The following is a 17196-nucleotide window of genomic DNA, read 5'->3' on the forward strand; positions in this document are numbered from 1 at the left end:
ATGAACATGTATCCTTTCAACGACAAAAGGACAAAAAAAAGTTTGATAAATTGTACAAAACTGAAGTAGTTTAAGTAATTTTGAGGGGATGATAACCAAAACTTTGAAGTTAACAAAAGGTAATTATGGTATATAAAAAGGCAAAGTTTGAACGAAGTGAAAAGATAGAGAAGGAGAGGGTGAATATGAAAAGAAAGGTAGAACTGTAATAAAAGAGGATGGTGTAGGGTAATTTAGACTTTTTAGGAGAGTGAGAGAGGTGCCACGTCAGCTATAATGAAGGAAAACAAAAGACAGAAGGTAGAATAGTTGAAGATCCCAATGAAGGAGTTTTCTATTAGTTTCATTTCACTCACTACTTCAATTTTCAGCTTTCCCTTTTCCCTACAAAGTGAAATATTCTCTCATTTTTCTCTCCATCTCTCTCTATTCCACATTCAACAAATCCTTTCATTTATTATTTTTTCTTCTTTTATAAAAAGTTGTTTTCTTTCATCATTTTTGTTATAAATATAACAATTTATCACAATTTATCCAGGATAAACATGATTTATTCGTGTCTATTGATAATAAATGATAGTAATATATTAGATTTTTATTAGTGTTTATGTGAATCCGACCAAAATTCCTATTCGATTAGATAAGAAGATGATTCAACTATCTCTATTGGTATGAGACTTTTTAGGATGATATCAAAAAAGAAAGTTATGGAAGTGTATACCTAAAGTGGATAATATCATATTATTGTAGAGATATTCAAGGTTGTTATTCTAACGTTATGTTATACATATAACATTTTGATTTATTTTGGTAGAGTTGAAAACATTAATTTTTTTCAATTTATGACCTTTTTAAAATGTTTTTGAATTTTTAGCTTAATTTTCACATTAAAAAATCATTCCTAATGGTAAATCTTTTTATATATTTAATTTAAAATTAATGTAAATGTCTTTTTGTGGTTCTTTTGCTTCTTTTTTGAAAATCCTTACCCATTGACTAACATTTGTCTTTGGTGGTAATTTCTCATTGAGTCTCAAAATCATTCTTGAAATTTCATGAAGGTTTTGAAAAATATGCCATTGAACGTTGAGTTGATTTCAAAAGTGTTTTTGAAAAAGCAAAAGATTAATAAATAAATAAATAATAATAATATGGGGTCTATAACGTAATAGTAATTCTCACGAGTTTAATTCTTTGTTTTTAAAATGAAATTATATTCAATTAAATCTAAAAAGGTGTGCCACAAAAAACTAACCAACTTATCAATGGAATTAATTTTTAAAAAAAACCATATATTTTTATAATGTGAAGAGAAGCTTATGATTTTATTCCTATTTCTAGCAAAACAAAAAGGAAAAAACTACCTGAATTCAATTGCTTGCTCAATTGGTTTCCGAGGTTATTTAGACTTGTTATCGAAGAGGAGATATCTTTATCAGATATTGTATTATCATTGAGAATATTTTGTATCTAAAAAATGTTGTTCATGTCGTTAATTTTTGTAATATTTCTTTAAAGAGATAACAAAATTGTTCGTACCTTCGTAGCTTATTGGTGTCCTCTCTTGAGATTGCTCTTTGGTATGAAAAGTTTTCTTTTCAAACTTGTCTCCTCCCTCTTCTTTAGGATGGATAATAATTAGCATCTCTCACCACTATGTTGTTATTCTCAATAAACATTGAACAAAACACTTCTACAATTTTATCTACGTGATTTAATTTAAATATATGTATATTCAAAGATTGGATAATTAACTTCATTCCCTACCTTTTCCAATGATTTACATATACATGGTAAATTCTAGTTACAAGAAGACACAAACAATCAATAAATAAGCAAACCAAAGTATGAATGCAAATTAATTTGACATCTCAATAATTGAAATCAAAATAAAAATATGAAGAAGTCGCATTCCAATCAAATAATTCTGTTAAAAGAAATTGGTCCATACAAGAGAAAAATTATGGTATTGCTTCTTAACCCAATTATAGGTTTGGTCCCCAAAAACACATCTTCCTTATTCATTATTCTTTTCCGTCATTACTGTTCAAATCCCACAATATCCAACCAAAAAAGTCAAATATAAATAAAGTCTGTTAGTAGGTATTGTATTTCGTATTAATCCTCGATTTTCTTTGAAGAAAAAATTGTATTGATTATAATTGAACTAAACAATCTATTTTACCTCTTTAAAGTTAGAAATGTGAAACTTTAACCCTATTTTCTATTTATCGTATCCATTATTAAAACAATGCATTCATATTCTATATTGTTTTATTAGTAAATTAATTCAATCTTAAACTTTTAGTTTTAAAATGCAAACATAAGTCAAAATTTTATTTTATTTTATTTTTATGAAAATGTTTATTTCCACACCAACTTTCTTCTTCTTTTTTTTTTTATTTTGTTATCTATATTCTATAAATGATTAATCCAAGCAAAAATTTGAAGATAAAATATATAGAAAGAAAATAAACTTAATTTTTTTCTAAATCTTTTAGAATTATTTGCATTTTTCTTATATGAAAGAACAAAATCTTAGTCAAAATATTTTAAAATATATATGATTTCAAAACCCTTCTTGTTCTTTTAAATTTTTTAATAAAAATAAATAATAGTTAAAAAAAATAAGGACAGAAAAGAATATTATTTCTTACCCTAATTTTCAAAAACCAAAATTTTATAGAATGGAAGTAGAAGAATAATACATCTTAATAAACTAAACTACAAGTTATAGTAAAGGGTTGTTTTTTCCCTTAAAATTTTTACGTTCTATAACATGAAGAAAATATTAAAACAAAGTAAAGCAGTGCAAGTAATAAAAACTTATCTACATACATCATAAATATTGAATATGGGTCACAAAGCTTTTTTTTTTTTTTAATTTTAATTTATCGTGAATTATTTTTCAATTTTAATTCTTAACAATTTTGCATGAATTATTAAAACATATCCTATAATTGAGCGTGATTTTTCAATAATTGTTTTAACATAAAGTTTCGTACATGTCGTGCATGATTATCATCTCTTCTCATATGGTCCCCTGGGTCACTATTTATTAACATATACTGTAGCTTCCTACATTTGTTTTATTTATTTATGAAAACCTCCCTAGCTATGTTCTTAACATTACTTTTTTGGTCCCATAACGTGTATATAAACATTTGTATTGTTGGTTAAATTGTGTAGTATGAAAACGTGTTAAAACAAATAATGTAGTTCAACTAATATATTGTATGTCTCAATGATCATGATACATGTAGTTTTAATCTTTACCATTTCTAATCTCTTCCTTAATTGAAATAAATTTTGAAGTTGAAAGATAGAAATGAAAAATTGGAAAATCTTGAAGCATAATTTAAAAATATTCTAAAATTTTGAGTATTTTGTATAATTTTAAGGTAAAATGAATTTAGGTTTATTATAATATATTTTTTATTTGATTGTCGATTGTGTATTCATTTTTTTAAAATGAGTTTTTTCAAAAATGATAAAAAAAAAATACGAATAAAAAAACTACTTTGATTTTACTATAAAATATAAATAATTTATTCATTTTATCATTTTTGACGATTTCTCTTAAAAAAAGTATATTTTATCAAATTTGCATTTTGTTATTTTCGTGTGATATATTTTCTTTTTAATCTTTTAGTAAAAAGAAAAAAAAAAGTCATCAAAACCAAGTTGAAATTTAACAAAATTTCAACATGGTTTAGTTTTCAAAATTAAAATTGAACTTTTGAAATTTAGATTGAGCAAGTTTAAAGGCCTTACCTTAAAATAGGTATTTTAATGTGTCTTTTTTAACTATAATTTTGAAAAGTGTCTTTAACGTTCATATGATTTAAATAGAGATATTTTTTAAAATGTCAAAATAAATTAAAATATTTATAAATTATAATCAAATTTTGAATTCTATCACGAATTTGCTATATGTTAGTAAATATTATTGTAAAAGTTGTTGCTTTGAAAATTCTCCATTTAAATACCTACGTATATATTTATTTATTTAACTTTCCATACATACTAACTTGAGTGAAAATCAACTTCACATTCTTTACCCTATTGATCGTAGAAAATCAATAATCAAATAGAATTAGAAAATCTACCCACATAGAATCAACACAAAAAACGAAAGAAAAGCCATTTACATCAATTGAAAATATTTTTATCAAAGAAAAAATATCAAAAATACTAATTTCAAATTAAAGGCAGTTCTAAGCTACATAGAGTATTTACAAAAGGCCATTTTGAGTCTTGAGGCCAAACTCATATATAATGTCTCATCCCTAGACTCCAAACTTGCCGACTAGACAGAGAGACCTTAATACTCGGCCATTCAAAACATCTAATAACAAATTCAAAATACATTCTAAGTTTCCAACAAGTTGAAATAAAACAATATATATATATTCAACACAATTATTTAGCAAGTGTGGAAATATTCACATCTACCCTACCAAAACTAAAGTGTTCCAACTTCAAAACTACTTAAAATAGAAAAAAAAAACAGAGAGAGATGAGAAGAACACAATAGGAATGGATTGTAAAGTAATTAATGAGGTGGAGATGCTAACGCAATGTTGAAGTAAGTGAGAGTCCAAGTTGAGGGAGTCCAATTCCAGAGGAAGAAAAAAAGGAAAGAAAAGCACATTAAAGCTTTATTATTCTCTTGATGATCACTTTCTCTATTCCCATGGCTTAATAGATCTCTCTTTTTCTCCCTTTTTCTTTCAACTCTCTCTCTCATTTTGCTTCTGATTACGATCTCGAATCTTTCTTTCTTTTTCTTTCTTTCTTTCTTTCTTTCTTTTCATGTTTCTCCCTCTCTTCTTAACGCATCCCCATTTCTCCCTTTTCTTTCCCCTTCAATTTCTAAAATTTTTAATGGATCGATCTTCACTTTTCCCCCCCAAAAAAAGAAATAAAAGAAAACGAAAAAATCATCCTTAGTTATTTGGACATTTTAATATGTAACTAAATGAACCAAAATATATCCATTTTCAAATATGATACTGTGTATTCTATTAGTAACAGTGATCGGTGTCCGTAATATCCATTCATCAAGATTTTGAGAAAAATGTGTAATGACATTGGCATTGAACAAACTTGAATGGGTTTTGAGTTACAAAATTAAAGATATAATCAACACACAAAATTAATTGAATCTAACTAAAAAGTAAACACTATTACAGTAATAAGCCCTTTGAAATTGCGCGATTTTTCTCAACGTGAGTTGTTTCATACACTGGAAGTTCTTCGCTGAACCGTCGTTGGCCAATCATTTCCAGATGTTCCAATTCGAAAAGATCCGAACTCGAACAGCTAGCATTGTCGTCATCGTCGTCGTAGTTGTTGTTTTGAGTGTTGCTGTTTAAGTTCTTTATAAGCTCTCTGGCTGCAGCTTCTACTTTTCTGCTCTTCTCTGTGAATTGGGATTTTAGTTCTTTTTCCGCTGATTTGCCAATCGGTGACCGGCCGATTTTCCAGGCGGTGGGAATTGATACCGGCATTAGATTTGATCCATCCTCTTCGTAAAGACATTTATGGCCGTAGGGTCTGCAATCTTCGTCGAAGATTACGCTAACTGGGCAAAAACGAACTGATCTTTTTGTGTTATTTCCTTTTGAAGAAGCAGAGCTTTTGCTTAGACACGATCTTGCAAATGAGGAAGCTGATGAACAGGTGGATTCTTCCCCTGTTTTAACCTTTGTTTCTGTTGTTGTCGTGTTCTTCGACTTTCGGGTGTTTCCGGCGGTGAAGAGGGAGTTAATTAATCCGGCGAGTCGAACCCCTGGTGAAATTGGTTGCTTCACTTTCTTCGTACCACTTGATTTTGACTTGGCAAATTCGTCCAGCACTTTGCGGTCATTTTTTCCCTGAAACTGAGTCTTTTTTCTCTCTGTTTCCGCCGGACGGACACAAGCACCGGTGCGAATTGCCTTGAGTCTCGACGAGGCAAAACAGGATGATGGGGTTAAGGATCTGGTTGCGAACACTGATTCAGTGTCGGAAGAAGAGAATCCGCCGGAGCTGGAATCGGATGAACTGGAAGTTGAGGTGAAAAACAGATTATCGCGATCGTGGTCGAAATCGTGAGGCGTTTTCCTGTAGCGTTCTTGTTTTCTATATACGTCGGCCTTCTCGCCGACTTTCTTTTCCATCCATTTCTCTATCATGCAAGCTCGCCGGAGATTCGCCATTTCTTGGTCTTCAAAAGCTCTGGTTTTAATATGTTTCTTCACCGTCGATATTTCTCTGTAGAACTTCGTCTCTCCCGTGGGTTTTTTCTCCCCGTCGTCGATGGATCGGTAAATTTCATCAAGAAGAGTGGAGGAAAAAGATGGGTTTTTGTGTTCGTAGTAATCCCACTTCTTCATCGTAAATTACTACAAAATGCAACCTCTGTTTATTTTTTTGAGACAGAAATTCCTTAGAGAGAAAGAGAGAGAGATGAAATGAAATGAAATGGCACGAGTTGAAGATGAAGGAGGCGGGGAGATGAGTTTTATAGAGGGTAGTTCAGAGCGTGGAGTCTACGCGCCATTGCCAGCTTGTCTTGCTGACGTGGCATTTGAATTCACTTTTTTCATGTTCCCAAAATGTCCCTCCTTAATTCGAATTTGGAGCCGTTGATTCTGTTGGATTGGATGGGGAAGGAAGACGATGGGTAAGCGTAAGTATTTGCTGCCCAAATATATACAAATTGCATTCGTACCAACAACGCTAATTGTAAATATCACTCACATCATTGGTGTATATAGAGCACCCTAAAAAAATTTGTATGTTCGTTTCGTAATAATCGAACTTTTTGATTCCGAAATTGATAAATTGTGTTATGTTCCTCTCACTTAACTTAATTAATTTAAGTATTTTAGTTCATTGTTGATTTGAAAACTCATGTAAAAATAAATTAAAGTATTATATTTAGTTGTAAATGTAACTTAATTCTGGTTTTTCCATAAAAATATTGATTTTTCCTATGGTAGAATTGATCAACTTTTAACTTTTAACATGTGTTAAAAAAATAAGAGAAACAAATGTTATTCTTAAATTAGGTTTGGAAGTGATTTTAAATTTAACTTTTAAATTGGTATATCACTGTTCAAAATCATTCATTATTATTCAAAATAAATTTAATATTAGATTTTACATTTAAATTTTATAGCATGAAAGTTCAATTTTAAAAAGCTAAATGTATTTTAAAATGAATTAAAAATGATAAAATAATTTTAACAATTTAATGAACCTGATGGATGCCTTAAACAGGAGGTCTAAGGTTATATTTAGCCTAATTTATTGATTTTTATCCTACGTGGCACCGTGTTTAATTAATGCAATTTTGTTTTGATTTTATATGTGAGAAAAGTATTAAGTTAATGATGGTGGTAAGCTATAGTGCTAAAGTTAGCTCGGTTGATGCATGTTCTAAAATTAACCAAACTTGGTGGAGTTTAAATCCTTTCACTCTAATTTGTCAAAGTTGTTGAATTATGATTTTGTTTTACAAATTAATTCAAACTTTTGATTTTAAGAGGTGGTATAAATTATTTTATTTATATCGAACTATTTTAAGCATGGGAAAGAAGGTTAAATTATACAACACATTCCTAAACTTCATTAAATTTTGAAAATTTACAATTAAATTCTACTTTGAAATTTTGTTGAAAGTTAAAATCCTTGGTCTTTAAAATCGTAAATAAAAAAATACTTTTTTTAACGTAATAAAATATTTACCTTTCATATAAAAAAAATCAAATATAATAAATTTTATTTTTTACTCATTTTCTTCCCTAGGTAAATAGTTGGTGAATTTTTCTAATAAAAGAAAAAAAAAAAACCCTAATATAAATACATAAGTGTGTATATATATATACCTCGTAAAATTATTCACCATGCAATCAATTTGTATACATCAACTGTCATATCAATTTACATCAAACAATCACACCTGTTTTTCACTTTTACACATTACATGGTGACATTAAAACACTTAGAATAATGAAAAATGAAAAGTTTCGAAGTTTTAAAGGTAAATGATGAATTCTATCCCAAATTTTAATTAAAGAGGTGTGTGTTTTGGAACGCTATATATATTTTCATGTTTAAATATACATTCCTTAACTACAACTTAAACATGGTTGGCTAATGATTAGACCTCTAACCCTCCTATGATTAGACAAAAACATTCCTATATGGAAACTCTAATTTTATAATGTCTTAATTAAAGTTACTAACTTTTTGCAAAACTGTGAATATGTTGCTTAGTACTAATTGAGTTGCAAAACTTTATATTTGTGGTTTATACAAATTTGAATCATTCACATGTAATAAAATATTATTGATATATTATCTTTATAGTGCTACTTTTTAGTCATATGGATAATCGAATGTGTTAGAAGTATTTCCAAAATTAACATATAAAAACTAGTTAGTTTAAATTTAATATTATATATAAAAGATCATTTTTAAATATAGTAAAATAAATAGTTTAGAATCTAGGGATGATAAAATCTAAAATTTTGTTATATATGGTAAATGTTTTAGCCAATTTTATCATTTACAACAATCTCCTTCCTTGCCATAAGAGAACAAAGCAAAGAATTTATAAATTAATTTAGATATACTTTATAGTTATAATAATTTGTTAGGTACATACGCAACTGTTAATGTCTTGCATCCACTGCCCCATTTCCATGGAAAATTTATAACTAATTGAAGACCAATATATAGTTTATAAATTAATAAGATAAAGTGCAAAGTGAAGTACAATTCTCAATGATTTCATCAAGGGAAAAAGTAGACCCATGCCCCCATAGAAGCTATTGGACTTCAAAATATTTATGGTTGTAATTCTAATATGTTACTTTTAGGGTTTATTCTTGTAGGATAGGCTTTATTTAAATCAGTAATTTTTAAATATATATATATATATACATACATTACATACACTAAAGTTTTGATTTAAATAAAAGGCTAAAAGGATAGGCTGTTGAGTGGACAAAGGAGAGATTGAAGTGATAGAAAGGAAGGAATGGTGAGCGTGAAGGTGATTTTAACCCTATGGTTAAAGAGAGGCCTTTTTCTAAATTTTGAAAATTATAAATTTTAAAATTTTAAGGTGTCGAAAGGTCTCTTAATTTTGAAAATTATAAATTTTAAAACTTTAACGTGTCTATATAGTTTTGGAGAGGTTTTCAAGGATAATAACTTGATTGTTATAATTCACAATTTGATATATAATAAACTTATTAGTTTTAAAAAAATAGTTTTAACGAAACAAAACTTATAGTGGACTTTGAAAGTTGAATCTTGCTTATTTGAAACACAATTAAAAGTTTAGAATTAATATTATACGTACATTTTAAAGTTAAGAAATCCATTTAAAATTGTTAACGTACACCAATATTATCAACTAAAATAAGAGAGAAAGCTATTTATTGAATAGAAATAAGTTGATGTATTAATATTAACGTTAAGAAGTGTAAAAAATATAAACTTTTACTTATTTTTTCCTTTTTTAATTCTAGATCAAAGAAGGTATACGAAAAAGCTTGAATTAGACATATATCTAAACTACAAAACTATATTTGGATGATCATCCGTCTGTATTCATCAAGAGCACACATAATATGGGAGATAAATATAAGAAACCCCACAAATTGAGCATAGAAAAAGAGACATTTAAAAAGAGATATGATGTGCCTCCAATATACTTATCAAGATCACATGGTTTCCAATTGTGGTTGATTGATGAGAGAACATTGGGCATGATGGGAGCATCCTCTATAGGCCCTTTTTTGCACCCTATCTTGGAGGTAAAGAACAAGCCAACTCTTTTTCAATTTCTTTCTCTTTCCTTTTTTTTTTTTTTCCTTTTAAGTCGTGGTATATATATAAACCCTAGGTGGCTTCCACTACTAAAGCTATACATTTAAATTAAAACTATATGATATCATATATTTTGATCTTTTTCTTGTGTACTTTCAAAGTTTTCAAAAATCCTATATGGTATGGAATTAGTTATTCATGATTTGTCAAGAGTCTAACCCAACATGTAGGACCATAACACCAACCCTAATTCCCATTCTTGTAAAAGGGTTTTGGGTTTTTTTTCTTTGGTTAAATGTGCATTAGGGCATGTGTATCTAAACTAAATCTGCTCTTTCTTAGAAGTTGAGACTATAGGTTTGGAAATTTATTAGATGGTATCTCTTTCCAGATTTTGGTGCTTGTTTTTTCCTTCCAAAATGTCTAAGGGTTGTTGAGATAGAGATTTGATTCCATTTTTTGTTGGAAAAAGTGAGATTAGTGGTAGTTGTTTGAACAAATAGTATATGTATTCTTCAAACCTGAGTATAGTTTATCAATGTTTTAGAGATTAAGAGATCTGTAGTTTGAATATTCTGTACTTTATTTAATTGTGCAAGAAAAAATGTCTATACTATATAGGTGTAGCTTTATATATTATACATTTTATATTGTGTTCTATTCGTTGTGGTTTGAATCTTCTATTCTATCTGACTTAATTGTTTACTACCGTTTTAATCTATCTACTTGATTTTGGTTTATTTGGTTCACATATTTTGAAGGAAAAAAATGGTCTATTTTAGTCCCTATATTTTTAAAAAGTGATAATCAAAGATTAAAATATCAATGTTAATATCCATATAAAGATTATATTACAATTTATGGGTACATACAGTGATAGATATATTCATAAATTATATGACATATATTTTAGTAACAAAATATAAAAATAGAGTATTTCTATTCCATGTCGAGGACACATTTTATGATTTATGACCATTTATAAAATATCATAAGTATCGACAAAAGTTTAATATCAATGTTGAATTCTTCAAACTACGAGTATCTAAACTCTAAATTCTAAACCCATTCGTTAATATTATAATCGTGAAATTCATCGTTATAGTCTCTTTCATTCTTTTTTTATCGCGGGAAATTGAGCATTCACATATTTATATAAACACAGAGATTATTATGTATATAAGATAAGATATGATAAAATAAGAAAAGTAAAAATGATAATAATAATAATAAAAGAAAAGGTAGTAATGGTGCATTTGTTGACTAGTCAACTGAAGGAAGGGGAAATTTTAATTTAGTTGGAGGCCCCTTGAAATGAACGGCGGATGTGGGGATGATACGGGTATGGGGTGGCCCCAACATACTTTAGTTATGGTTCCGAGCGGAAGCAGCGGGATTCGGACCCCAGGGTCCTTAATTTGACACGTGAAAGCATTCACTTCTTTGTTGGCTTTGACTCATTACCAACACCACCTTAACACGTGCGCGGCCATCACATCTCACACGCCTTCTCTTCCTCCTCCTACCTGCCCGACCTCCCACAGACCCCCTAACTCCATTTCCATCTTCCATTCCATTGCTTTCCTTTCAATTGTCCAAAATTTATCACAAATATGCAATATCCAACCTAATTAAGAATTACGATTCGTTAACCCTACACATATATTCACTCAAATGTTTTTTCCATCCAAATTTTCATTTTAAATTATGTGAACCTGTGAACCTATTTTCATACCTATGAGTGTAAAAAGGGGTAGATTCTGTTTTATAAAAAAGAAAAGTAAAAGTATTTTCAAATTTATCAGAACGTGAGTATTTTGTAATGTAATATATGTGCTTTTCTTTTATATTTGATCTTGTAATTTCTCTATTTAAGTCTATCCAATGTAGAATTAATAAACAATATTGAATGCACTCCTAATCTTCCTCTTAATCAAGATTGAGATGAAATAGAGAAATTACATGGATCCGATATAAAATAAAAGAATAGTACCTTTTAGTTTCGAGTTTTCAAAATGTACCGTTTTAGTTTTTAAGTTTTTAAAAGTGGGTTTAAAAGATCATTCAAATAACTTTATACTTTTATTTTAAATAATTATATATGACATTTTAAATTAGAATAATAACTTCTAAAATCATGTCCTCCCTCCAACCATTTTTTTAATTTAAATATCATATAATTATTTTAAAAAAATTAAATAAAAATACTTCTAAGACTTTGTTAACCTATTTTTTAAAACTAGGGGTCTAAGATTCAAATGGATGTATTGTTACAAATTCTCTTACTATTTAGTTTATTTTAAAAATTCATAGACCAAAAACACATATCTATATATAAAAAAAACTTGTGAACTAAAAAGAAAGTTTTCTCTGGAATAATTTAATCCTATACGTTAGACTCTCTAAATATGATAACAAAAATCTTAAAGACATTTTTACGTTGGTAGCTAAACTAATGGGCGATCCAGTACAATTTTGGACAAAAATATCTATGGAAAGAAACAACAAAATTAAAGAAGAGTATATATAAAACAAAAGAAAAACATAAAGAAATATGATTAAAAAATAGACGTGTGGAATATTGAACAAAGTAAAACAATGCAATTAATACAAACCGTTTTGCTGATTTGGAGAGTGCTATTAGCCAACATATAGCTTCCAAATTAGATCCCACACGTTGAAAAGTAGAAAGAAGACAAACAATACAATGAAACCAAAAACAAAGAAAAAATTGTTAAAGTGACGTCGTTTTCATGGTCCAGCTTGTCTCTTTAAATTATTTTTTATTATACATACATACATACATATAATTGTTTGAAAATAAATAATTGAATTTGAATGTGACAAAATTTAAGGTACATGGAAAAAAGAAAAAAAGAAAAAAGTGTCCTGATGAGTGTGAGTGATGAAGGGCCATTGTTGAATCTTGAAACTTCCACACCTTAATGAGACAATTTAAACAACACAAAGTGGTTGCTAATTTGTATGGTTGAATTTGAATAATGCAGCCAAAATCGGAAGGACAATCTTTTTTTCTTTTCTTCTTATTATCATTTTTTTATCACTGTTTCTCTCTTCTTCTTTTTTTTCACTTTTGGATTATGACATTAATTTATTATTTTTCGAAATTTTCACTTTTTTTTTTAATCAAATATGTTTAGTAGATTTTTTTCTCAATAGATTGTAAATTTTAAAAGGAGATGTTGCATAATATAATAAATAAATTTAGAAAAAAAAAAACGTGAATTTTAATTCAAGAGGAAAAATATGAAAATCCTGATTTTATAATTCAAACTAAAATACATTTGACTACAAATTTTAAACTTTTTTCAATGTGAAAACAATGGTAAATAAATTTGTGATGAAATAATCCATCCTCCACTCCTCCCAAAAAAATTGAAGTACTATCAATCGTGGTTGTATTCATTTCAACTCCGATATTAAAGTAAATTGATTTTTCAGTGCAATACCAACAAGTTACATACCGTTTCACATGATATACTGCATGTCATAGATTATGAATCGAACTAGTGATAAAAAGTGAGATCATGTAGTTTAAATAATTAACTAAAAGGTTGTGGGGTTCAATCCAAGATAGTTATTGTATGTTAGTGGTTATATGTTTCGATCACTTGAATATATTGAAAATAAAAGAAAAATAATTTATTAGATGAGTTTACTTTTTTTTCCCTAATCATACAAAAACTAACTTCACTTTCATCCGAGAAGGTAAATAAAAATAAAACCCAAACATTCCCATGAGAAAATTAATTTAATTTTGTGTTGATTTTTCTATTGTCCTTTTATTTCTGAAAAATTTATTTGGCATATAGCCATCGAAATGAAATCTTAATATATATTTTACAAAACCTAATTCCCCAAGCAAACCAAACAAAGATGATTGATTTAATTGTTTTTTTCTTAGTTCTACTTCCATATGTGGAATGTACTACCTCTTCTCTTGCTTCTTTAGATGTCTTTTTGTAGGTGTATTGTATATCAATTATCTATGATGTTAATATAGTTTGATGGCAATTTGGGGCATATAATATTAATAATATCATAAGATTAAAAAAAATAATGCACCACTCCCCTTTAAGACTTTGGGGATTGTAATAAAGAATTTGAAGTCACACGATTTTAAAAAATATTGTGTGAAAACATAAAAATATTTCAAATTGAAATTATAATTAGTTATAGGTTGAATCAATTTAAACATGTTAATTAAAATTACATTTCAACATCATCCATGCACATGTAGGCTTCTTCAAACGCCATATTAATGAAATGGATGATGAGGATTGATGTATGAATTATTTTCTTTTAATTTTGATTACGACTATAAATTATTTGTTAAATGTTATATTGAAGGTTAAAAATCACTTTTGGTCTCTAAACTTTGGTAAAAGTAACAATTTAGTCTATAAACTTTAGTGTAATTTTGTTACAATTTTACTTTTTGAACTTTAAAATTTGTAAAGATTTAGCCCATGTTGTTGAAATAAATGTGAAAACAAATCAATAAACAGTAATTAGAGACTCATAATCTTATAAATATGCATGGTATGTGTCATAAAATAGTAAAACTTGACAACAAATTTTTATGAATTTTGTTTAGGTTTTGGGCTAAATTGTTACAAAATTAAATAAATACGAAAGCACAAATACTAAATTGTTACATACCAAAATTTATTGACTAAATTGGTACAAGATTGAAAGTTCATAAACTAAATTGTTACAATAGTCTGATAATATTTCCATTTCTTGTTTTTTGTTATTTATTTCTTTTTTTTTAAATAAAATAAGAAATACGACTATAGTTATTTGAAAAAGAAACAAAAAGAGAAATTTGTTTGATAAATTGATTGTTTCTCGTGTTATTGTTTCTAAAAATTTTGTTAATCTTAAATGTGGCACTTACGAAAATAGCAAAACAAGTGATAATAACTAAGTACATAGAACACAAATGGTAAAAACAAAGCCCAACTTACATATACAAATGTAAAATGTCTCAAATGTCTTCGTTATTAATATATATTTGATACTTATTTAAATTCAACTCCATTATAGTATTGTGTAAATGAGTCGTAAAATATTAAAGATGACAGATAAATATCTTAGTAAAAAAAATTATAAGCGTAAAATTCTAACTAATTTGGAAGGAAGTAAAAATAATAATTTTAAACTTAAATTAACTTATAAATGCCAAACTTGAAATTCAAAATTAAGAAATTATTTAAATAAATTTAAATACGGAACGGTTTAAAAAAAAAAGCTAAATAGAAAAGAAAATTAAATATTAAAAAATCCAAAATCCAAAATTAGAATAAACATATAAATATGAACAAATAATAATAAACAAAAAAAAATACTCAAAATAGAAAAAATTAATAAACTATTTATACTAACCAAATCACTCCAACACAAAATTTATTTTACATATTTGGTTAAATTTTCTATTTTTCTTAAAAAGTATATTAAACATAAAAAAAATTCATGAAAGTTGGAAATTGAATTGTAAGACTTATAAAATTGGCTTCAAATATGTTTCATAATCAATAAACCAACTAAAATTTTTAAAATATATATATATAAAAAAGAGATTCAAATAAAATGAAAATAGAATGGAAAGAAACTATATAAATAGAAACGTGATGAAACAAAAACCAACTTAAATGATTAGGTAAGTAAATTGATAATAATCGTATATGGAGTTGAGGGTGGGAAGTGGTGGGTCTGTAGGCGTGAAGAGAGAAGAGACAAGAAAAGAGAGCCAAGCAGAAAGAGTTAGGCATGAAAATGCAGCTTTGATGGTAGCGCCCACTCCTCGGGATTGCATAACAATCTCCTCCTCTCATCTCCTCATCATTTGTTTCTTCTTCTTCTTCTTCTTCTTCTTTTTCTTTTTCCTTTTCTTTCTCTATTTATCCATTCTACGTATTTATGAATTTCCTCTTCCATCCAACCTTAGTTAATATTTGTTCATTTTCATTATGTTATTACTATGACTATTTATTTATACCATATAAATAATAACCTTTTAAACTTGTTTGATTCTTTAATTTTTTGTTTTTGCAAAATTGAGACTCATTGTTTTTTTAATTACAATTATTAATTTTAAATATTATTGATTCTATGTTGAAATATTGAAATTTTTTTTAAAATTTAAAAAAAAATTAACAAACTATTTACATTTTATATAACAAAACAACTCAAAGACAAAATTTACTTCGAATGTTATATTTTTTATAGTTTATTTTAATTAATACATGACTGGACATTTAGGATAGTACTAGTTTTCATTAACATTGATGGATCAATTTTTCATTTGATTATATCTTTTTCTATTTTGCTTTATTTATACAATAATTTATGTGAAAATTCCAAACTCAAAGAAAAGTAATAGTCGACCAAAAATAAACCATGTGAAGAAAAAAATTTGTTGCACAACATAAGTTCTTCCAATCCGTAATTGCTAATCCCAATGACAATATAGCATTCACCCAAAATTATGTATTATTTACACTTTTTTTAATCTCACACTGTATGAAGAGAGAGAAAATATATGAAAAAATTAATTTGGACCGTTTCGTGCATCCACTTTATGTTTGAATGAAGTATTATCATAATCTTAAGATTATGACTATTTTTTTTTCTTATTTCTCATATTCATCACTTCTTCAAATATAGGCTATAATAATTCAAACTATTATAATATGTATCTCAAACACAAACTATAATAATCCATAAACTATTATAACTCACTTTAAGTCTTATACGCCCTTTAATATTTAGTAAATACTTGAATGCCATCACCTCAAATAAATAAGAAGAATTTATAGTATAACAAAATTTAGTTAGAGAGTTTAGTATAATGCATGGAGATGGAAGAGAGTTGGAGTGCACCGAGACATTATTATTTTCTCCAAATTTTTTAGGCCTAGAAAAGGGATTTGGAGGGCGTTCCTTTTAATTTTGCTGTATTGTGTTTGTGTAGTGTACCACCTTCAAGCTCCAATCAACAACCGATCCTTGGCTTTTATCATCATTGGGATTCCATAATAAACGAGTCCCACAGAGTCTGCCAAAAGTACTAAAAATCCTCTGAAAAAAGAGACCGATCCAATGGACAAATTTCAGATCCCAATATACAAAATTAAAGAAACCCAAAACACACACACACACCCCTTGGGATTTGAAACCTCTGTTCAAAAAAACACAAAACAAAAGCACCAAAACCCAAGTCCTCTTTAAATCATCATTTCCCCATTTTCTTCTTTCCCCTTTAACGTTGCGTTGGAGCCTCACCCTCACCCTCACCCTCACCCTCACCCTCACCCACACCCACGTGCAGTGCCATGTGGC

General features: G+C 27.8%; 1 protein-coding gene across 1 annotated transcript; it reads right to left on the minus strand.

Moving 5' to 3' along the window:
* Positions 1 to 5046: 5046 nt before the first annotated feature.
* On the minus strand, positions 5047 to 6474 carry LOC101209292 (protein BIG GRAIN 1-like A). Its single transcript, XM_004144160.3, has one exon. It carries the CDS (start codon positions 6378 to 6380, stop codon positions 5190 to 5192), a length of 1191 nt encoding a protein of 396 aa, XP_004144208.1. The 5' UTR covers positions 6381 to 6474; the 3' UTR covers positions 5047 to 5189.
* Positions 6475 to 17196: the final 10722 nt, after the last annotated feature.

This window comes from Cucumis sativus, chromosome 6, assembly GCF_000004075.3.
Source record: "Cucumis sativus cultivar 9930 chromosome 6, Cucumber_9930_V3, whole genome shotgun sequence".
Lineage (NCBI taxonomy): Eukaryota > Viridiplantae > Streptophyta > Magnoliopsida > Cucurbitales > Cucurbitaceae > Cucumis > Cucumis sativus.

What these genes read in the sequence shown, in the direction of transcription:
- LOC101209292 (XM_004144160.3), bottom strand. Translation starts at nt 6,380, where the DNA reads ATGAAGAAGTGGGATTACTACGAACACAAAAACCCATCTTTTTCCTCC.